The sequence below is a fragment of the Euleptes europaea genome, chromosome 5 (assembly GCF_029931775.1).
Source record: "Euleptes europaea isolate rEulEur1 chromosome 5, rEulEur1.hap1, whole genome shotgun sequence".
In the NCBI taxonomy this organism is placed as follows: Eukaryota; Metazoa; Chordata; class Lepidosauria; order Squamata; family Sphaerodactylidae; genus Euleptes; species Euleptes europaea.
The window spans coordinates 18,291,118-18,315,432 of NC_079316.1; the positions used below are offsets into that span (position 1 = coordinate 18,291,118).

The 24,315-nt window shown below is 44.0% G+C and overlaps 1 protein-coding gene across 1 annotated transcript in view; it reads left to right on the forward strand.

The window, feature by feature from the left end:
- SPATA16 (spermatogenesis associated 16) overlaps positions 1-24,315 on the forward strand; it is a 171,165-nt gene that overhangs the window by 60,409 nt on the left and 86,441 nt on the right. The window contains exon 3 of the mRNA XM_056850184.1: positions 23,643-23,732. Coding sequence (XP_056706162.1) covers positions 23,643-23,732 — 90 coding nt within the window. The remainder of the gene's footprint in view (positions 1-23,642; positions 23,733-24,315) is intronic.

The window sequence follows — 24,315 nt, forward strand, 5'->3', positions numbered from 1 at the left end:
AATGGTGTCCAATTGGCAAAGGTGTCAGACAAGGATGTATTTTATCTCCCTATCTCTTCAATCTATATGCAGAACATATAATTAGGAAAGCTGGATTAGATTTAGATGAAGGTGGGGTGAAAATTGGAGGGAGGAACATTAATAATTTGAGATATGCTGATGACACTACATTATTGGCAGAAAATAGTGAAGATTTGAAACAACTACTGCTAAAAGTTAAAAGAGAAAGTGCCAAAGCAGGACTACAGCTGAACATCAAGAAAACAAAAGTAATGACTACAGGAGAATTACACGACTTTAAGGTTGACAATGAGGAAATTGAAATTGTTCAAGACTTTCTATTCCTTGGCTCCACCATCAACCAAAAGGGAGACTGCAGCCAAGAAATCAGAAGGAGATTGAGACTCGGAAGGGCAGCCATGAAGGAGCTAGAAAAGATTTTGAAGTGTAAGGATGTGTCACTGGCCACCAAGACTAGATTAATTCATGCCATCGTATTCCCTATTACTATGTATGGGTGTGAAAGTTGGACAGTGAAGAAAGCTGATAGGAAGAAAATAGATTCCTTTGAAATGTGGTGTTGGAAGAGAGTGTTACGGATTCCATGGACTGCCAAAAAAACAAATCAGTGGGTTCTAGATCAAATCAAGCCTGAACTGACCCTAGAAGCTAAAATGACTAAACTGAGGCTGTCATATTTTGGTCACGTCATGAGACGACAAGAGTCACTGGAAAAGACAGTCATGCTAGGAAAAGTTGAGGGCAACAGGAAAAGAGGAAGACCCAACAAGAGATTGATGGACTCAATAAAGGAAGCCACAGCCTTCAATTTGCAGGATTTGAGCAGGGCTGTCAAAGATAGGACATTTTGGAGGACTTTCATTCATAGGGTCGCCATGAGACGGAAGCGACTTGACGGCACTTAACACACACACAGATGTTACAAAGCACATGACCCCTGCAGAAAATGGCAGCCATGTGTATCTGAGAGATTTTTCTACATAGGGCGGAAGTAGATGTTACAAAACCATGTGACCCCTGAAGAAAATGGCAGCCATGTGTAACTGAGAGATTTTTGTACATGTGTATCTGAGAGATTTTTGTACATAGGGCAGAAGTAGATTTTACAAAAAAAACTTGATTTCTGCAGAAAATGGCAGCCATGTGTCTTTATTTATTTTTACCCCACTTTTCTCCCTGAAGTCACCCAAAGGGGCTTACAACCAAAAAAAGAAAAGAAAAGAAACCACAAACCAATAAACAACAAAATAGCAGCTCTACATCCTGGGCTGGTCCTGAACTCATATGCTGGCTCTTAACAGGAAAAGACAGGAACAAATTGTCAGCAAGAGGATACTGCTGGTTCCAGTCTTTCCCTCCCTGGGTAGAGGTCATCCTGCCCCCACCATAACACCTCATAGAGCTTACGTCATGTCCTGCCACCACTATACCGAATCATTCCCTGCCTCCGGTGGTAGCAGCCAGTGCTGTGAACTGAGGAAGAATCCAAGCAGCACAAGCTAAATTTCCCTAGCTGCCCTCCATTTTATCCTCACAACAGCCCTGGGAGGTAGGTCAAGCTAAGAGTGTATGTCTGGTCCAAGGTAAACCTGCAACCCACCACCACCACCAAACATCCAGATAAGAGTTCAGTCAAATCAGGTGCACATGTATGCAAGCCATGCAGTCGGTTTCTCAGAGAAAGTCTCTGAACTGATCTGAATTTGTGTATGCCCAGTTTGAATGTTAACCCCCCACATGGGTATTTTGATGTGGGCTAAGCAAGCAGGCGGGTTATACTGATATATTAATCCAGCCCTAAACCACAAGATGCTTGTGCATATGTGAACCATCCAGTTGGAAGATAAATCTGGGTGAAGGGAGGGGGGCAAATATGTATGAATATAGAATAAATTCATATACATCTATCAGAGTGATGAATGTATCTGCTCCAGCAGACTTTCTCTTTGTAATGAGACAAGCAAAGGAAGAGCAGATTTATTTCATGGTCTGTATTATAAATTGAACTGAGAAGCAACACTATGAGAAAGATGAGCAATAGCTTTGCTGCTGATCACAATCACATCACTGGAAACTAGAGATTTAGGGACACTGAGACTGCTCAGAAATCTTTGGTCATGACTGAGAGATACATGGCAAAAGGAGAACATTGTACATAACTTGCAAAGCACGGTTTGGGATTTGGGCAGGGACTGTTGCTCAGTGTTAGGGCATTTGTTTGCACACATGAGGTTCCAGGTTCAATTTGGGGTGCTTGAAACCCTTCCTATTCGGCTTCCATTCTATTCGCTGGAAGTGAACAGCAAGACGACTTTTTGGTAGAGTGTTCGTCTTTTCGTCAACTTGTTCACTGCTGTTCAGCAGGTTGCGTCACCATATTCCTTCCTAACAGCACAGTAGAGCGCAATTAGCTTTCCCCACATGCGCGTTCTCCCGTATCCTGATCGAATTCTGCTTTCCCAGGCTTGCTGCACTACTGCACTGTGCAGGCAATAGTTAAATCAATGGCAAATAAAAGATGTGTTTTAAATCCTACTGTTCGGCGTTCGTCTTAGTGATGTTAATGGCTGCCGATTTCTTTGGAGTGGGGGTATTTTCATGCATGTGCAGGTTTTTTTTGAGGGGGGAACTGGATGCACACCTGTTCAGCAGGTGTTCGAGTCATTTGGTGCCACCGAACAGACCCTATCAGCGTCAAACATGTTGAGTTAGACAGTTGAACATGTTCGCTGTGATATTTGCAGCATCCCTCTGTTTAGTCCCTGGTTTAAAAGAATCTAGGGCAGCATAGCTGGAAAATACCTCTGAGACTTCGATAAACCAGAGGGCCATATGAACAATTTATTTATTATTTGTTTATTTAATTCATTTATACTTCCACCTTTCTCTCCAGTGGGGACCCAAAGTGGCTTACATCATTCTCCTCTCCTCCCTTTTATCCTCACAACAACCCTGTGAGGTAGGTTAGGCAGAGGAAAAGTGATCAGCCCATGGTCATTCTGGAAGCTTCCATGGCACAGGTGGGGATTCACACCTGGGTCTTCCAGATACTGGTCCAACACTCTTAACCACTACACCACACTAGCTCTCAAACAGGCTTCCTTGAGAGGTGGTAAGCTCTCCTTCCCTGGAGGTTTTTAAGAAGAAGTTAGATGGCCATCTGTCAGCAATGCTGATTCTGTGACCTTAGGCAGATGATGAGAGGGAGGGCATCTTGGCCATCTTCTGGTCACTAGGGGTGTGGAGGGGGGAGGTAGTTGTGAATTTCCTGCATTGTGCAGGGGGTTGGACTTGATGGCCCTGGTGGTCCCTTCCAACTCTATGATTCTAATGGCCTACCCTTGTGTAAAGTAACAGAAGTAACAATCACAACATTTGCCTTCAACCCATGGATTGGGTTGCTCAGGTGGCTCATGGAGCCCTACATGATGGGTTGTACACCTCTATAGAGCAGCTATGTATTTTGCTGTCTTCTGGAAGGAACAGATACTAGTGTATATGCATAGAATTCCTCCATTGCTTGTTCATTACTACAGTACAACTCCTTGTGTTGGCTTGTATTTTGTGTCTTAACTCTCTCTTAGTCTACCCATGGTCCTAGTCTTGACACTGGTGAGGTTGTAACTTCCACCTTTTCTGTAATATGACTGATATCAACATGACTTCCTGTTATGTACTTGCAACCCAGCAGGTCCTGAGTCAGGAAAGTTTGGAGACCACTGAGTTGCTATATCATATGTCATCGCAGATCCACAGAAGCGTGCAGTGACATCCAGGTCTTAAGCAAGGCTTTTGACTGTCACCTGCCAGGATGCATTGCAGCGACAATGTCACTGTTGTCCACTGCCACTCCAAGCCCCCACGTCCCCCAAGCCTCCCACTTATTGCCAGGCCTCTAATGATACCTTGATTGCTGGACAGGCTGACTGCTGTGTCATGAACACATGCACAAATTTGAACTAACAAAACAATATGCATATTGCAGGCAAGGCAAGACACATAAGTAAAAATAAAATACAGCCTAGGACATTACACTGTGGGGGAATTCCAGGTTTAATGAGCTGGTTTTTAAGAAATAGACTCAGAGATACTTTGGAATTAAGATATGTTTAATATCAAACAACAGCAGTGGATAGAAGAACAGATAGAAGGAATTATATTTACAAAAGGGAGAGAGGCGGTGACAACCTGGGGGTCATCACTGGAGTCTCTCTCAACTCAGTAGTAGGCAACTTAGCATTATATAGACATATGTAAACAACATTCCATTGTTTCAAAACCTCAGAGCGAAACCAGGAATATTCGTATTTCCCCAGTGACACAATTCTAGTTCACCAAAGGCAGAAATGTCGAGTTGACCTCTGGGAAGTATTATTACTGTAATGAGGGAACGTTAACTGTATCCAGATGTTGTTTTTAATACAAGGATGTTGTTACAGAACTAAGATGTGTTATAAGGTTCAAGAGTATATTGCTGCTTCTGACTATTTTGGTTCATGCATAGCATTCTGGGTATCAATCAATGTCAGAATTCCCCTTCAACACAGAGAGACATTCCCCATGAAAAAATCGCACTGTGAGTACCAGGCCTTAGCGTACCTGGAGCTAGATCAGGTCAAAGTTTCCTTAGTTGTTCCTAGGATGATTATTTATTTAATATGTTTGAATTTTACATCTGTTTTTAAATGTTTCACCTACTTGTTGCCCTCGAAACAGGCCAGGACCCACATTCAATCACAACAGAAAGATAAAATGTATACAATTGTCACTTAAATCATCCAAGAAAAAAAGGCAGGAGTCATAAATCAAGAAAAGAAATACCAGAAAAGAAAACCCAGAAAATTGTTTCTTCTGTAAACCAATTATGAAAAGCATCCAAGAGTACAAACCAGTGTGCAGTAAATTCTTCAAATGATATTTTTCTTCACGTTGACTTTTTTTTTAAAAGGAAAGGGAGGATGGTAATTTTAATAAACAAAATTGTGCTTTATACAAAAAGCTATTACAAGGAAGAAGATTTATACTGATAAAGGTCACTATTTACAATTTAGAACATATATCTGAATCAGCCTGTTCCCATGATTTGGGGGAAAAGTCACTCGCTGATCAGTTTTGTATTAAAAATTGCAGTGCTTGCAGTCAGAGAAATTATGATTGGACAAAACCATAGTATTCCACTAATTCTACTAATGGATAGATTTTTCATTAAATACAGAGAGCAAACTTTTGGACATGAATCACAGCACAATGTAGCCAAGCTAAACTTTATCCCACCATGAGTAACCCCCATTTTTTTTCAAAACTCTGGACTGATTAAAACAGATATTGGTTTGCTTAAAACCGTAAGGAACCCACAAGTTCAGCCTAATGCAGAACTGTAGTTCGTATGATAATTCATAACAGGCTAAATTAAGACAGACTGGGAATGCTCTTGCAAAACTTAAGCACATTTGCCCGACGATTTCAATAAAAGAACTAAATTTTCTGTCATGGAAATTAGCGGCATTTAAAAGGGATTAACTTTGGCTGGATTGTTTGAATCATCCACAAGGCTGAAATAGCCTTTGATAAAATAGAATCTCCTCAGAGGGCTAAATGAAACCATCCAACTTTCTTGGGTGTGTCCCTCTAAGAGCAAAAAAAAAATGTAATGAAGATCACATATGTCTGTCCCTCTGTAAATGCAAATTGCAGGCTTGTTTAACCTTGATTTGCCTTGGGACCATGCAAGAAAGGAAGAGGCGCAAGTGGAACATTCACTGCCACAGGGTTCACACTGCCTTCATACCCCCCTATCAGGATTGCACTGACAGATACTTACTTAGAAGACAGCCATGTTGTCATCCTACTCTTCAGGAAAATCAGGGTTTGGAGAATTACACATTTTCCAGTGAAACCAATTTGTGCAAGGTTGTGGTACTCTCACATTTTCCGTAGCGCTCCTTCTTTCTACCTCTCAGTTCCTCTTTTAAAATGTGTTTATGCACAGAGAATTCCTCTCTAGTAAAAGAGCATGGTGGTTTCTCAGTAACACTGGGAAAGCCATTGGAATTAAGGAAAGCTGAACGAGGAGATCCACACATCAGGGGGAAATGACATTTGGATCATCTTTGGGAGCTGTCACCGAAGCCCTGCACATGGCAAGACAGATGGGTTGAGTTTGCTCTACATGTTGACCCAAGAACTCAGTTACAAAGAAGTCATTACAGGCTTCATACTAAGAAAGTGTGTGTGTGTGTGTGTGTGTTTTAAAAAAACATACCTTGCCCTTCCACTGTTTACCATTTTATCCCAAGCCCTCCAAAAAGAAAGAAAAAGCTCATAACTTTTTCAGACTAAAACCTAATAGTAAATTATCTTTAAAATTGTGGAAGCATTGCCTTGGAAACAGCAATGTGCAAACGGAAACATAAATGGACTCAGCACAATTCCACTTGTGCAAGATTTTGTGCAACACCCAGCACTTCCCTCCACATATATTATTGTGACACTAATTGGTTGCACCAGATCTTGTGCGAGCAGGAACGCAAGTGGGGATACAATAGGTGTGACTTTACTCAAGTGGCAACCACGCTTTTTCTTGCATTTCTGCTTGTGCAAGAACTCTATAACAAGTGGAAATTGTGCCCTGGATCCAACCAGTTAATTGGAGCCTAATTTTTTCTGCCTTTTCCATTGTCTCGAAGACCCTTGAAAAGCACAAACTGGGGCTTGGGGGCCTTGAGGGCTAAGGGGTAAAGGGGCAGCGGTAAGGAGGGGGAGTCAAACAAAAATCCCTTCTATCTTTCTGTTCAGCTGGTAGCAAAAGTATAGTGCAGCAGAGCAAGCCTTCCATTAGCACAAAAGGGAGAAGGAACTATTTCACTCAATTCCCACTCCTCACAGCATTTCCCTATACCTCCTGACACTCAGAGAGCAATGCTAAGCATGTCTACTCAGGGAAAACCAAAGGGGTTGAGCTAAACACTATCTAATGTAACAACCAACAAATCTATTTTTATTATATATTGTACACAATTGTATTTAAAAATCAGGTTTCCTAAAAAGCACAAACATAGTTACAAATATTACCAACACATAACAGTTGATGTTAGTACATAAGTTGATGTTAGTATGTAAAATGACCAAAATCTGACCAGATGTGTTCAGCATTTCAGGATGTGTATAACTTCAACAAACATGAAGTAAAGAATGATCTTTCAGTCCCAAGCATTGACTTCATAAGGATCTTGGTGGAGGGGGGGTTGCCAGCTCCAGGTTAGGAAATACCTGGAGATTTGGGGGGTGGGGTCTGAGGAGGGCAAGGTTTGGAGCGGGAAGGGACTTCAATGCCATAGAGTCAAATTACCAAAGCAGCTATTTTCTCCAGGGGATCTGATTTCTATCACCTAGAGATCAGTTGTAATAGTGGGAGATCTCCAGCCACCACCCGGAGGTTGGCAACCCTACTGGGAGGAGCTGTGGGAAGGGGAAGGTAGGAAAAGTTCTGCCCTCCCTAGTACCTTTTGCTTGAACTCGTGGGATCCAACCTATTGAGGTCAAAAGCTACACTTTGCCAATAAGATTAAGCTGGGACTGATGTTGCAGCGTTCCCTTTCCTAACAAAAATCTGCATTAAACATAAAATCTTCGCAATCAGTCCTGAGCTACAGCAGGTCTCCAAAGCACGGTGAGGGCCCAACGGTGAACCAGACACAAATAATACCTTCCTATATTTCTTGATCATATGTATGAACAGACAGCCTACCCTAGAAGGAGGGTTCTCCCTGTTAATCTTCACATTAGCACTGTGAGTTTCAATCCAGTCAATCAATAGAAGCTTAAATCACGAATTAATGGATTGGGATGAAGGACAAAAGCATTCCCGCTGTGCACCTCATAGGGCCATGCCACCTCTCTGTGTTAAGTCTGATGAAAAAGAAACATTATCCCTCTTATTAATAGGTCCACTAACATCTCCCTTCTGCTGTTAAAAATTGCAGGGCTGCTAAAGTAGAGCTCAGGTGAAATCATTGTTAAAGCATCGGGGACTTTCACAATGCTGATGGGATTCGAATGCGTTCGTTTCAAAGCAGTATTGGTTCTTGTATTGTGCTGTAACTCAGATCCCCAGGTTTATGAAAAGCATTTTTAAGGTGGCAGGAGAAAAAAACCTTCCTTATTGCACTACTCTGTGATATCAACGCAGGCTGGAGATAAATATCTACTGGCCAACATGTGACTTGACCATATTACAAATGAACTGAGTTTGTGCTCTAGTTCACAAAAGTAGAGTGTGACTAGGGTTGCCAGGTCCCTCTTCGCCACCAGTGGGAGGTTTGGGGGGCAGAGCCCGAGGAGGGAGGAGTTTGGGGAGGGGAGGGACTTCAATACCATAGAGTCCAATTGCCAGAGGGGCCATTTTCTCCAGATGAACTGATCCCCATCGGCTGGAGATCAGTTGTAATAGCAGGAGATCTCCAGCTAGAACCTGGAGGTTGGCAACCCTAGGTGTGACCCACAAAACCCCATGCTGCATTGGTGTAAATCTCCCCTCCCCTGTTTCAGCACAGGCACACCACCAGTTCAGCAATGGCTTTTTGGAACAGTCACACCACCTTCCAGCTTGGTTACCGCAGGCTGTGTGCTTAGAGATCCTCATCCCATAATTTTATGACTGTATACCTAGGGTTGCCAGGTCCCTCTTTGCCACCAGAGGGAGGTTGTTGGGGCGGAGCTTGAGGAGAGCGGGGTTTGGGGAGGGGAGGGACTTCAATGCCATAGAGTCCAATTGCCAAAGCGGCCATTTTCTCCAGGGGAACTGATCTCTATCAGCTGGAGATCAGTTGCAATAGCAGGAGATCCTGCAAAGGATTACATCCACCATGATCTGGCCCAGGAGATGGAGGACGGACTGCCAGCCCTGCACTGAGCCTTCGCTGGGCTATCTCATCACAATCTCGCTGCTTCCTCCACACTTGCTGGGTGGAGCCAGATTTTGATGGGCTTGTGGATGGGGTCCTGGACTGGCACTTAGTTACCCCAGGACCTAGAGGAGAAACTCCAACTGCAGGTTCCTTGGGGGCAAGCTCTGGAGCAGATGGGCCAAGGGCATCTGCTCCACAGGGGTCTTCTGGAGTTCCCTGCTCTCCCTCAGCCAATGTTTCTGGCTCCTCAGGCTCCTCCTTGGATAGGGTTGCCAGCTCCAGATTGGCAAATACCTGGTGTTTTGGGGGTGGATCCTGAGGAGGGCATGGTTTGTAGGGTTGCCAAGTGCCAGATGTGGCTGGCAAACCCCTGCCAATCCACCTGGCTGCCTGTCTACCAGCTGAAGGTCAGCCAGCAATGCGTGCATGCATGCCTGCCCGCCGTGCCATGTCACTTCCGGTTTACACCCAGAAGCGCCACATCACAAGGGGCCTTTTACCACTCCAACTGGGAGTTGGAGTGGTAAAAGGCCCCTTGTGATGCGTTTACACCCGGAAGTGCCACACGATCTTTCCCTCCCGCCGGAGAAGGGGAACCTGACTACCCTAGTGGTTTGGGGAGGGAGGACACTTCAATGCCATAGAGTCCAATTGCCAAAGCAGCCATTTTCTCCAGGGGAACTAATCTCCAGGAGATCTCCAGCCACCACCTGGAGAAGGGTTGCCACCACCTGGAATAGGATTGCCAACCTGCAGGTAGTAGCTGGAGATCTCCTGCTATTACAACTGATTTCCAGCCGATAGACATCAGTTCCCCTGGAGAAAATGGCCACTTTGGCAATTGGACTCTATGGCATTGAAGCCCCTCTTCTCCCAAAATCTTGCCCTCCTCAGGCTCCACCCCAAAAACCTCTCACCGGTGGTGAAGAGGGACCTGGCAACCCTAACCTGGAGGTTGGCAACCCTATGCTTGGGGGGCTTCCAAGTCAGAGTCCAGAGCCAGCTCCGTGGGGGCCATGACAAATACTCATTTGTTCTTGTAGCTTATCCGGGCTGTGTGACCGTGGTCTTGGTATTTTCTTTCCTGACGTTTCGCCCGCAGCTGTGGCAGGCATCTTCAGAGGAGTAACACTGAAGGACAGTGTCTCTCAGTGTCAAGTGTGTAGGAAGAGTAATATATAGTCAGAAGTGGGTTGGGTTTGAGCTGAGTCATTGTCCTGCAAAGTATTAAAGGTAATTTGCAGGACAATGACTCAGCTCAAACCCAACCCCCTTCTGACTATATATTACTCTTCTTACACACTTGACACTGAGAGACTTTCCTTCAGTGTTACTCCTCTGAAGATGCCTGACACAGCTGTTGGAGAAACATCAGGAAAGAAAATACCAAGACCACGGTCACACAGCCCGGATAACCTACAAGAACCAATGAACTCTGACCGTGAAAGCCTTCGACAATATTTTAAACACTCATTTATTTACTGAGGGACAGTAAATCAGTTAGACATCAGAAGGGCTCAGGATACTTGTCCACACGAGCAGAACAATAATATCTGTGTCAGAAATAATACATGTTGGATTGCTATAGCATCTCTACGTACGGTTTTATTCTTACTGAAGCCGCAGCAAGTACAAACGCCCATTGATTCTGACGGTGCGGTGAATGACTAGTTCAGCTTGCTTCCTTGGAGAGGGACGGTTCTCAGGAAGACTCAGAGAAAGCTTTTTTATTATTATTTTTGTCCCCCAGTGGAATAGAAATTATAGCTGCAGCGGAAAGATTAAAGCAAAGCCAAACAGGTTTCACAAAAGTGGCGATACATCTCCTCCTAGAAATGACAACTGTTATAAAGACGTTAGCGAGGTCTGAGCAGTCGAGAAATTAGTCCTTATTCAGTAGGGAAATCAGTTGGCTGTGTACTTATAAGAGCAAGACAGGGAAAGCAAAATCTGTCTGCCCACATTGGGAATAATTCCGCCGGCTCAACTGGAAGCTCAGAGACAAGGTTCCCCTTTCATTTTGCAAGAAAGGAAGGAAAACAATCTCCCTGTTCCCTTCCACAGCTAATAAATCCTGAGGTGGTGGATGGATTTCCCTGCTTGCTTGCAGTTCAGAATAGGTCGTCCGCTGCATCCTGAGCACAAGATCGCCAAGGGTGAAAAATACATTTGGTCTCTAACTGGCAGTTTGCTTATTTAATCCTGCCCCCTTCATCAGTTTTGAGAGCCAGCGTGGTGTAGTGGTTAAGAGAGGTGGTTTGGAGCAGTGGAGTCTGATCTGGAGAACCGGGTTTGATTCCCCACTCCTCCACATGAGCTGCGGATGCTAATCTGGTGAACCGGGTTGGTTTCCCCACTCCTCCACATGAAGCCACCTGGGAGACCTTGGGCTAGTCACAGCTCTCTTAGAGCTCTCTCAGCCCCACCTACCTCACCGCATGTCTGTTGTGGGGAGGGGAAGGGAAGGTGATTGTAAGCCGGTTTGATTCTTCCTTAAGTGGTAGAGAAAGTCAGCATATAAAAATCAACTCTTCTTCTCTTTTTGTGGAGTCAACATTTTGCCACTGCCCATTGCTCACATGGGAAACGGGAGTAAAAAGAGGCCCCCGATATTCTAATGATGGAAATCACTAGTAGCACTCCTGGCCTCTTCAGCTACAGCCTCCCTTTCTGAAGTTACCCTCTGTGTTGTGGGTTTAGGAAAGTAAGGTGTTGTTTAGGAAAGGATCTGTGTTCTTTCTTTGTAGTTAATTTTCAGTTGTGGTTTTCAATGTTGTTGTATTCCTTTGTTTTATGATGTAAGGTATTTTGAGGACCCTAGAGGTCAAAAATGGTGGTCATAGACAACAAAATCAAAATACGTATCCTGCAAAACTGGGGTCAGGGGACCAGACCACTGCCTTACCTGAAATCGTGCCTCAAACTCCTAACCATGATGAGGTCATAGTTAATTGGATTGGGCTTTGCATGCCAGAGGTCCCAGGTTCAATCTCCAGGTAAATCAGTCAAATATTTATTTATGGTTATAGACCATAAAATAAAACAGGATCACAGAATTGTATGATAAATAGGAAGACATGTAGACAAAATAAGGCTAAAATTACAATACTTAAATGATACGAACATAACAAAAAATAATCCAGTCCTATATATTTGTAAAATTAATATAAAATTAGTCTGAAAGATTCCGGGCTGTAAACATCCTAGGGGAAAGATCTCAGGTAGCAGGTGTTGGAGGATTACTTTATGTTTTATTATTTATTTTTTACATTTTTTATCTTTCCTTTCCTCCAAGGAGCTCAGGGAGGCACATACGATTTTTCCCCTCCTCCATTTTTATCCTCACAACAATCCTGTGAGGTGGATTAGGCTGCAAGCCAAACTAAACATAATGGCCAGCCACGGGTCCATCTTGTGGCCACTTACACTGTTTAAGAAGCAGTTGCTGTTGTTATTTTTTTTCAAAAATGCCACGAGACCCCTGGTCCAGATCGGCCGTGTGGCAAGAGCTCTTGCCCCCACCTTTTCAAGCGCTAAAGCAACCGCGGGGGGCTGTTTCTATACCTGAAAAGGCATAGGGGAGGAAAACAAGAGTTCCTGGGGCTGCCATGCTACATGTCCAATTCAGATCAGGGCCTCCGAGAGACAGCGACTGGGCCCAAAGGTTCCAATCTGATGATCTAGGCAAGGGGTGTCGAACTCATTTTTTTACGAGGACCGGATATAACTAGGGTTGCCAGGTCCCTCCTTGCCACTGGCAGGAGTTTTTTTTAGGTGGAGCCTGATGAGGGCGGGGTTTGGGAAGGGGAGGGACTTCAATGCCATAGAGTCCAATTGCCAAAGCGGCCATTTTCTCCAGGTGAACTGATCTCTATCGGCTGGAGATCAGTTGTAATAGCAGGAGAACTCCTGCTAGTACCTGGAGGTTGGCAACCCTAGGATATAATATCAATGTCACTTGGTCAGGCCAGGCCAGGCCTTGCCAGCCCAGATCGGGGGGGGGGAGGGGTGGCTGCCTCGGCTGGCTCGCAGGCCAGATAAGAGCTCTCAAGGGGCCAAATCTGGCCCCCAGGCTGTATGTTTAACACCCCTGCTCCAGCCATTATGACCACTATGCTATGTTGGCTCTTTGCCCCAGAGCCTGGATATTGGCCGTCTTTCCTCAACGCAGTCATTGCAGGCCAAAAGAACTATAATAAGACTGAATCTCTGCTTTGGGCAGTGGGAGGAGAACGTAGGCTTACCAGGTCCCTCCCCTCCTCCGGAGGGAGGTTTTTCGGGTGGAGGTGAGGTGAGATTACGCGCACGCGCGGCTTCATCAATGCGATCACACCACTTCTGCTGGGCAGTTTTGAGTGGTAAACTGGCGTTTGAGTGGTAAACAGCCCCTTGCGATGCGGCACTTCCAGGTGTAAACTGGAAGTGACGTGGCACCATGGGCAGGCGGGCATGCACGTGTTGCCTGCCAACCCTCAGCTGGTTAGTGGGCAGCCAGGTGGATTGGCGGGGGTTTGCCCGCCACCACCTGGCACTTGGCAACCCTAGGAGAACTGGAGACCACTGACATTTTGGAATAAATTTTCAGATAGCACCTTGGTTTTTCTTGCCGCATCTATTTCCCTGGAGTTGGCCAGTGAAGCTGAACAGAGGACCATACAAAGAAAATGATGGTCTTAATATGAACATTCTTTATTCATGGGCACTGATGGCTTTTCTTGCGGAGAGCTGATGTCTGGGTACACCCCTGCTTCTTTTTTTTTTTTTTTGCAAATTGAAGGAAAGATAATAGGGCCAACACCATATTATTTTGAAGGCTTTCTGAGAGGATGTCAAGGAGGGGAAAAATGAAAACGTCAAAAAATGAGTTGATATACTGTATTACTTACAGGCTGTTTGGTTGAGGGGAAACTGACCGAGTGATTTACTGGAGGCATTTACAGGACAGTCTTTAGATTACAGAGAAGATGAAAAATAAATGAAAATCTATTTGGTGTTTACTTTGGCGCAGCCATTTACGAACGGCGGAAGGGTGGTATCACACATTGACAAGTCTAATATTCACAATGCAAAGTTTTACTGGCTATTTTGCTTAATTAAAATCCGTGGGTGAGCGCGTGTCGAAGTTTCTCTGTTGGGGATACTTGCACACCCACCGGTTCAGCTTGCATCCTGTTTGCCGGTTGCGAACAGGGACCTGGTTTTTCCAGGATTGGCTTGATAGATCGTCAATCATTTTGTCAGGTTTTGTTCGGTTGCTTCCTAACTATGCAGTGCGACATGGTTGGCTTTTCATGGATGCCCATTCTCACACGGCCTGATCGCGATCTACTGCCACCCCGTCCTTCCTGCTTGACTGTTCCATTCAGCAGTCAATTGTTTAAGTAGGACAATTAGATCTGTCACAAATCATATACATCAGTCATAAGTAAATACTGCATTTCAATAAATCCTAAGGAGTCCTTAGTGATGCTAATGGCTGCCGATCAGTTTGAATCAGCAGGGTTCTTTGTGCATGCGTAATTTTGTGAAAACCCCATGCAAACTTCTTTGGCAGGCATTCACAGCAGTTCAGCAAAAACTGAACAGGTCAGGTGATCAACTTGCATCTAATCAACACCTTCAAACATAGTATGTTTGACTGTTGTACGCATTTATGGCAAACTTAGTGTTCCTAATCTCTGTGCATAATGTAACAGCAGGTCATTGAGAGAATGAATGAAAGAATGAATGGTTGATGTCGTCAATGAATTCACTGGAAGTTTGTAAAGATTTTTTTTTTGATCCAGTGCCTGTTCAGGGTTCATTCTCTAAAGAGAATCTGAGATGCCACAACTTCTCCCTTCACAAGGTTCAGATAACATTTAAGAAAGAACAGGCCACTCTGAGATGGATGAAGATTTTTAGTAAAACAAGGTGCATGCATTTAGCAAACTGGTACATTCATAATTTACTTCCTTGCCCATTCCTGATTTCAGTGGTAGCTGCTTAGAAAACATGAGATCAGCACTTTCAAAGACTCCCAAATTGCTTTGGATTTTTCAAATACAGTAAGAAGAAGGCCATTTATGCATGGGAGGTTTTGCCTTGGATTTGCCGCTCTGTAGAAGCACATTTTTCCCATCCAAGTTCTCAAAACTCAAAAATAAGCCCCCAAGCAGAGTTTTGAGAACTTGAATGGGAAAAATGTGCATCTACAGAGTGGCAAATCCAAAGCAAAACTTCCCATGCATAAATGGCCAAAGATTATGCCCCACTTTTCTGTACCTTCAAGGAGACTCAAACTGGCTTACAATTGCCCTCCTTTCCTTTCCCCACAACAGACACCCTGTGGGGTAAGTGGGGCTGAGAGAGCTCTGAGAGAGCTGTGACTGGCCCAAGGTCACCCAGCAGGCTTCATGTGTAGAAGTGGGGAAACCAATCCGGTTCACCAGATTAGTGTCTGCCACTCATGTGGAGAAGTGGGGAATCAAACCCGGTTCTCCAGATTAGAGTCCACCATTCCAAACCACCGCTCTTAACCATTACTCCAGGAAGGGGAAAGAGTGGTAAGGTTTCACTGATTAAATTCCTACATAGAAAATGGAGGAGAATATGTTTAGGATGGCTGACCCTTGATGCCAAGAGATGGAGGGACAAGGGGAAGGATTTTTAACGGGTGGAGAGAAGTTGGAAGAAGATCTGATTGCTCACACACCTCAAACAAGAGTATGCTTCTCCTCAGTCTTGGCCATGGCATTCATGGCTCCTTTTCATCCAACAGATCTGTCAATCAAGCCTTTTAAGCTTTTTCTTTAGGGTATGACTCCGTTATTGATGAGCATTGTCTGTTAGGGCTCTTGCCTTACTTTTTAGGTCATCAATTCTTAGGCATGTTGACATTCAGTTTCAAATTTTAGGGCACACCAAGGGTAGATCTCTCAGTTCCAAGATTCATCTCCTGTTTAGTGTACTGTTGTTTCTTTTCAGCTCTCCTATGAGTAGAGCCTAAAGTATCTGGAGCATTTTTACTTTGGGAGAGGGGAGATATGTAAAATTATGAATCACTGAAGAAACGGGATAAAGAAAAGTTTTCTCCTTCTCTCATAACACCAGGACTTGGGGACATCCAATTAGACTGATTGGCAGAGGATTCTGGACAGACAAAAGAAAACACTTCTTCACGCCATGCATAATCGACTTATGGAATTTGCTGCCATGAGATACAGTGATGGCCATTGGCTCAGGCAGCTTGAAAAGCGGATTAGGCAAATTTGCAAAGGAAAGGTCCATCAATAGCTATTAGCCATAATAGTTAAATGGCACTTTCAGGTCGATAACAAAAGAAGGCCCTTGATTTCAGTTCTTGCCTCTGGGTTTCCCAGAAGCTGCCGGAAACTGGATGCTAGACTAGAAGGACCCTCCAATGCTTGTGTGCAGGTTGCTAATTTTACCAGGCAAGATGTGAAGACCGGGGGGGGGGGGGGGAATCACAATGCATATTTTTTGTGTGTAAATCAGCTCTGACTAAGCTGTCCCCGGAGTCATTTTCTCCACCTTTCAGGCTTTTGACATTCTTTGTGTAGCTGGCCTAGATTTAGGCACTAGTAGCTTTTTGCAACATGTACTTGTTCTGACTGTTCATTTCCTGGCCATCTCCCACACAGCCAGATGGACACTCCATCTGCTCTGCCTTGGTAGTTAGTTTTTATTTTTAACCTCTGTTTGCATCACACCCATTTTTCCCCCTAAAGATGATCCATCTTCCTTCTTGTTTTCTTCTCAGTAGCAAGGTCCATTCTTCAAATCTCAATTGAATAATCGTGTTTCCATAGCCTTCAGTGGGGCCTCACTTGTGGGGGAGGGGAGGGCATGGCCTGAGTACCACTAGAAAAAAGATCTTGGGGCTTCTTATTGCCGTCCAGCCTTGGAGTATTCTTATACTCGAAGGCTGGACGGCATCAGCACAGCCAGCATCCACCATCATGATGCAAGTTGTGACAGGGCCCAGATGAATGCATCAAGCTGGCTTATACCAAGTCTGATCATTGTTCTATCAAGGACAGTATTGTCTGTTCCAACTGGCAGTCACCCTCAGCTCCCAGCATCTCTAGCTAAAGAGGATCAGGCAGGGGATGTGAAATATCATGATCTGAGACCTTGGAGAACTGCTGCCAGTCAGACTCAACCTAGATGGACCAATGGTCTGATTCAGAATAAGTAGCTTCATATGTTCTTCTGGATTTATACCCTGTCTTTCCATTAGAGTTGACAGCCTCCAGGTGGTGGCTGGAGACCTCCCGCTATTACAACTGATCTCCAGCCGATAGAGATCAGTTCCCCTGGAGAAAATGGCTGCTTTGGCAAAATGGACTCTATGGCATTGAAGCCCCTCTCCTCCCCAAACCCTGCCCTCCTCATGCTCCACCCCCAAAATCTCCAAGTATTTCCCAACCCGGAGCTGGCAACCCTACCATCCATCCTATACTGAATCTCCAGGATGGCTTACAAAAATTAAAAGAATACAAAGCACCAAACGTGTAACCGACACCAGCAAGGGGGGGAGAAATACAAACCGACATAACAAAATTGGTTATAAGCTGCACTAAAGGTAGTTAAGGTTCAGAATTCAGTGGGGTAGCACATAAAAAAGTCAAGCAACCCCTGAAGTGTGGATCCTATTTAAAAGAGCTATTTTAGCAGCCATTAACATGTTGATAAGAAAGGGGCAAGTGGGTGGCCATCCCAAAGTCACTGCACTGCTAACAAAAAAAGTATCCACTGTTGTAGACTCTGACCATACCTCTGATTATAAGGAATAGGGTTGTGCATATCTATAAACCCGAACTGAAAATAAACCCAGAAAAGGCCTTTTCGGCTTCTTTCGGGTTTAATTAAAGCCAAATATTAAGCCGAAGCAAATAAAGCCGAAGCGTTTTAAAATGACACTTGAATTTCTCCCCCACCTCCCACCCCATTCCTTCCAAAGAGCTCTTTTTTGTGAAACTATTTAAAACACTGCACTTGGGTTTCTGTCGGGGTGGGGGAGAGGGGAACTGGACGTTTTTCTCACAGTAAGTACTACAGCCAATTACAAAGCAGCATTTTCAAGGGATGGGGGAGTCAGATGCTTCCGGATTTCAGCTGGTGATTTTGCTGGTGCATAGCATTTTTAGGATTTACAACAGAAAAGTGTGGGTTGAGCGAGCATCAAACCCCAGGGAAAACTCCCATGCATAAAAGACCTGGGACTTTCTGGCTGTTGCATGTTACTGAAGCTGTCTTCTCAAGGCTTCTCAAGGCTTTCTGCTCTGCAGTGTAGTCATAGGTGTCCAGTTTCAGAATGCTTTGAGTTCCCTCAGTGCTGAACTAGGCCTAGGGGAGGAAGAGCACAAACCCAGAAGCAAGACTCGAGGTTTCCAATAACCATGGCTGACTCAGGCAGGTCAGGATCTGGGACAGCTCCAGTGCAAATTCCCAGGATCGATGGAAGTTGCTCCAACAATTGTCTGAGATAAAATGAACTCATGCATTTATTAATAAGTATATATATTTTAAAATCATAGTTAATAATAAAAAAGTGAGCACTCATACTGAGACTCCAAGCTTAACAAGAAGTTTAACAAGTTTAACAAGAAGTTAATTTCCAGATGGGTCACCATGTTACTCTGGTGTAGCAAAAATAAACAGGAGTCTTAATGCGCCATTTTTAAAAAGCGCATTATTTTAACTTAAGCTTTGTTGGGCTAGACCCCACTTCATCTGATTGATTAATTAATTAATTTACTATATTATCTTATTTAAATTTATATCCTGCCCTTCCCAGCCTAAGCCGGGCTCAGATGCATGAGGTGGGCCCTCACTTGGAAGAGATTTATATACAAACAAGGGTGGAGAGTTGTAAATGGCAGGGGCCATAAAATGCAGCAAGCAGAAGTTGTGACATAATTATGTTAAATTCAGATGTGACCAAGAAAAGTGCATACCATTTGCAACAGTTGTAATTGGAGATAATGCCACTAATCCAGTTTTGTTAGGCAGGATAACACCTGCAATGGTTGAGGAATTGCCAACTCTTGTTCCATCCTCAGGAAATGCAACCACATTTCTTGATGAATTCTGATTTAGCAGCTTCATGATAGAGTCTCTCTTTGAAATGCCATCAAGCCACAGCCAACGTATGGTAATCCCATTGGGTTTTCAAGGCAAGACATGTTCAGAGATGGTTCGCCATTACCTGCCCCTGTGTAGCCACCCTTTACATCCTCTGTGGTCTCCCACCCAAGTACTAACCAGGGCCAACCCTGCTTAACTTCTGAGATCTGGTGAGATTGGGCTAGCCTGGGCCATCCTATGTAGAGTGTTCCTCCTCTCCCTCAAAAAAAAACCCTCCTTGTGACAACATATGTCACACTGGAGGATGAGCAACTGGGTGAGCCAGAGACAATATGGCTGATGTTGTTAAGGTCAAATAATAGTTTTCCTTGATTGGGTATGAGAACGCCATGGGCATCTGAGTTTTTTGCAGGGTGTGGTCCCTAGGTTTTGGTCTGTGTTAGGTGTCCCATTGTTGCTAAGAAGCTGTTTTAAATTGGGAAGATTTCTGTAAGCAAGGAAAGATCCACCAACCAAGGCCTGTAAGAGAGAGCTATTGTTGTCCAGGGTGGGCTGTAGTTCACTGATAGTTCATTGGCCGGGGTTGAGCTAGGGAGTCATAGGTGACAACCCTTAGTGTTCTGTTGTTATTTCTTTTGGCCTTATCTTGTAGAAGGCTATTTCTGTGTGCCGTTAATGGCCTTGCCAATCCGCTTCATTGAGTGGGCAGCACCCTGACATTGTTGGGTGGTCACCAGGTGTGGCCCCTATCTTCTTTCCTGTGACCTTACAAGGGACTGATGGCCATCAGTCATTGGAGATGTCATAGAACTGTGAATTTCTGCTGACCCACCTCCATAGAGATCTCCTCTGAATCATAATTTCTCTCTGAGATATCCAGACTCTGGAACATGATAGTTGGCATTTGAAGGAATTTCTCTGAGGTTGGTGGCCACAAAGGGGCTGAATCCAGCTTAATATCTCTCTCTCTGTGTTGGAATTTTTAAATGGTGTTTCTCCCACCCATGGCGGTAAAGCAGTTCAAGAGAATATAGACAGATGGGCATGTGTGCTTTTATGTAGACAGTTAAGCAAGCTTTAATGGGGTTAATTAAAAAAATTTAAAATAGAAGAAGCATTCAAATATTTTCCTGATTAACTAGGTAGGACATTTTAAATCAGAGCTCCAGGGATATAGCACTTAAAAAAAAAAAACTGCCAAGAGAAGCGAGTCTGTATTACATGGGAACCCTGGAATTTTGGGGTCCAAGAGCCCCACCCCAAAACCAAGTCAGACGTTGGCTAAGGAATAAAAAACTTGGAGATTATAGCTGAGGAAATGAAGAGTTCCCAGTGTAATGGTGGCCAACAGGCTGGAGGATTATCTGCAGTTAAACTAGATGGAGCCAGTTACTGGTATACATTTTGGGTTAGCATCTTGGAACAAGAGATTGGTTGTGCAGTTTGTGGTTCAACTTGCCAGAGTTCAGAAGTTTATTCTTGGTGGGAGAAAAATTAGGGGCAAAAGCTTACACAAAATAACACGAAGAAGAAGAAGAAGAAGAAGAAGAAGAAGAATTTGTTTTTATATGCCTACTTTCTCTACCTTTTAAGGAAAATCAATCCAATTTAAAATCTCCCCTTCCTCTCCCCACAACAGACACCTTGTGAGTTAGGTGGAGCTGAGAGAGTTCTGAGAGAACTGTGACTAGCCCAAGGTCACCCAGCAGGCTTAATGTGTAGAAGTAGAGAAACCAACCCGGTTCACCAGATTAGCATCCACTGCTCATGTGGAGGAGTGGGGAATCAAACCCGGATCTCCAGGGTTTGAGAGATCCGCTCTTAGGCACTAAGAGTCCACCGCTCTTAGGCACTACGCCACACTGGCTGGAAGAGGTAAACTCAGTCCTTTCATACCAAAGCCTATCATTACACACAGACTACATGTTGGACTATTGCTTTTCATTAAAACCTTCCAAGGCTTTCCTGCCAAAGATAACATGTGGTCAGGGCAAGTGTTGAGTGATTGTCTGGATAAGCCCTGAAACTATCAAAGGTGGTTCACAGATCTCTGCATCTAGCAAGTGAGATACTTCCTGCAGGTATTAAAAGTACCTGCAGGATATCATGTTCTTTAGTACAAAACTCAGAGATAGAAAAAGGTAGAGTAGATCTTCTTAAGATTAGGGAGGATTCAGGTTGAAAACGGAAAAACCTGAAAACTAATTTTGTGAGATTTGCTATAACTCAGTCTTGTGTGTGTGTGTGTGTGTGTGTGTGTGTACATGCTTATCAGAATACTCTAGCAGATGCAATCTTGTACATGTTTACTCAGCACTAAATCCCACTTTATTCAGTGGGGCTTGCTCCTAGGTAAGTATACTAAGGATTGCAGCCTAAGAGTAGAAAATGTACATCTAACTACCAGAAAATGATTGATTCCCCCCCCCCCCTGCTCCGTGCTATTGCTTAGCTGTGATACAGCCAATAGCCTGGGTGGGAGAGAAAAATCAATATAGCTATTATCAACTGTTCACTACAGTTTGCTGAAGCAACGATCATCTTTAAAATCTTTTGCAACAGTCTCAGTGATCATCCAGCTTGTTAAAGTGTTAACGCTCCGAGCGAGCTCAGCTTAAAATGCCAACACCATTTGGATGCCGCTGGGACTACTTTGTCTTTGGTTACAAGCTTGTCTGCCCAGCTGGGTGGGTCACCATGGTCCAGTCAGTGCTGAACTGATGTAGGCTTCCTTGAGGGCTACAGGCTGCTTATTCTTTCGCTTGAGGCCGAGGGTTGTGACACAAACCATGGTTAAAACATGATTTGAAATCTTGGCATGCAGGAAAGAATGCAAGCCATTACATGGAGTTCAGGCATTGTGACAAGCTGTGGTTTCCCACAAAAGCAGAAGTCTAGCTGGCCAGGCATAAGGGAAGGGGGGGAGGTATGCGAGCCCAAGCATCCCCCAGTTTGTTTGTGGAGTATCAGACCATGGTTTGTCATTGACCCTTTGGGTTCTGTTTATTCATTCTGAGTTTGGGTGGCTTTTATTATCCTGGGATGCTCTGGGAGTTTTGTTGTTGTTCATGCTGCTGCTGGTGGTGGTTATTCTATTCTGTTCTGCAAGATATTCTGTTTCCATTACTGGAATGCTGTTTTGATGTGTTCTTCAGGATCTTAGTGCATTCCTGATAATATTTTAATCGTGACCTTATTGTGCAAGTCAGATTGAATTTTATACCAAAAGGTAAGGTTATAATATTTTAATACAAATATTATTATCATTATAAAGCCTTCTTCCATAGGCCCGTCTTTCATAGACCGTTTTCCACATTGCACCCTTAAAAACAAATGAACCCAAAGCTAGTTCTTGGACCTTGGCTGAAATTTGTCCCTCTACCTCAATCTGGCACAGGAGCTCTGAGTGTTTAGTGTTTCAAAGGGGTGGATCCAAAGCTCAGTGGTAGAACAACTGATTTGCATTCAGAAGGTTCCCAGGTTCAATCCCTGCCATCTTCAGTTAAAATGATCAGGTAGAAGATGGCGTAAAAGGTTGAGTTGCCAACATCCAAGTGGTGATTGGAGATCTCCCGCTATTACAACCGATCTCCAGCCGATAGAGATCAGTTCACCTGGAGAAAATGGCCACTTTGGAAGGTGAACTCTATGGCATTATACCCCACTGAGGTCCCTCTCCTCTTCAAACCCTGCCCTCCTCAGGCTCCACCCCCAAAATCTCCAGGTATCTCCTTAACTCGGAGCTGGAAACCCTAGTGAAAGACCTATGTCTGAGACCCCAGAGAGCAGCTGCTGGTCAGAGAACTTACCTTGATAGACCAATGGTCTTATCCAGGACAGGGCAGCTTCATTTGCTCAGAGGAGATTAAAACTGGTGTCAGGTCTTCTTATCGAGATATAATTATCAGATGTGTCAGTAAAAAAAAATAAAAGATTTCAGTTGCACAACTGGAACCATTCCTTTGGCCTACGGCTTTATCTTGTTGATTTCTGCATGTATAATGTGTGCTCATTATCACAACTCAAAACTGCAGATGACAGATAACAAAAGGCATTATTACAATCCTATGCAGTGTCTTGCTGATTTTATATTCTCACTAAATGCAGTATACATATGCTCTCAAAGGCTTTAAATGCCACTTCCATAACAGGCGAGACTATGAATTAAATTACGTTTTTGACACAGCTTTAATGGCTGTTTAATAACGTCTGTTCGTCTATCAACTGTCAAGAGAGAAGATGTGATAATTCATAGTTGGGTATTGGAAAAAAATGCTGTCTTCATAGAACCACTACTACAGAGCAGACATTCAGGCTGCATGCTATCCAGAAATGGGTGTCAAATAGGGTTGCCAGCTCTGCATTGGGAAATACCTGGAGATTTTTGGGGCGGAGCCTGAAGAGGGCGGGGTTTGGGGAAGGGAGAGACTTCCATGCCATGGAGTCCAATTGCCAAAGCGACCATTTTCTCCAGGTGAACTGATCTCTATCTGCTGGAGATCAGTTGTAATAGCGAGAAATCTCCAGCTATTACCTGGAAGTTGGCAACCCTAGTGTCAAATGATCTTTTGACAGTATTTCGTTTTGAGCTTTGACTTGCATATTTGTTTGCTGTTTCCCAAGGAGCATTATCCTGAACCCTGCCTATTTCCGAAACCACCTTCGCCAAGCCGCTGTGTTCCGATGCTTGGAGAGGTATTCTGAGGCAGCCAGGTAGGTTTCAGATTAATTGGACAGCTCCTTCCTACTCTGCAGCATAAATTAAGGCCTGGCGGTTTCTTCACTTCACTTGTTGCCGCCAGCAGAAACTAACAGTGCAATCCTAAGCAAAGTTACACTCATCTAAATCGATGAATGTCAATGGGCTTAGAACACTGGTTCCCAACCGGGGGTCCGCGGACCCCCGGTGGGCCGCGAGAACTAAATTAAGGTCCACGAAACAAAATTATAAACCCATAATAAATTAATATTTTCAATTAAAAGTTCTCTATTATAAAAATATATTCAAATATTATTCTAAGTTTGATGTTTAACTAACAGTTATGATTAAAGTTTATTTTCAAATTCTCTGAATTTTTTATTTTGAACCTTGGAGTCCCTGCACCGAACAAAAAAGTCCTAGTGGTCCCTGGTCAAAAAAAGGTTGGGAACCACTGGCTTAGAAGGATGTAACTCTGCTCAGAATTGCACTGTAAGTGAAGCAGTTGAAGAACTAAACAGGTTCCCAACAACTCCACAGGTTCCCCACATCCACACAGCAGCTGTGGGGGATGGCTTTTAAAAAATAAAGCCCAAA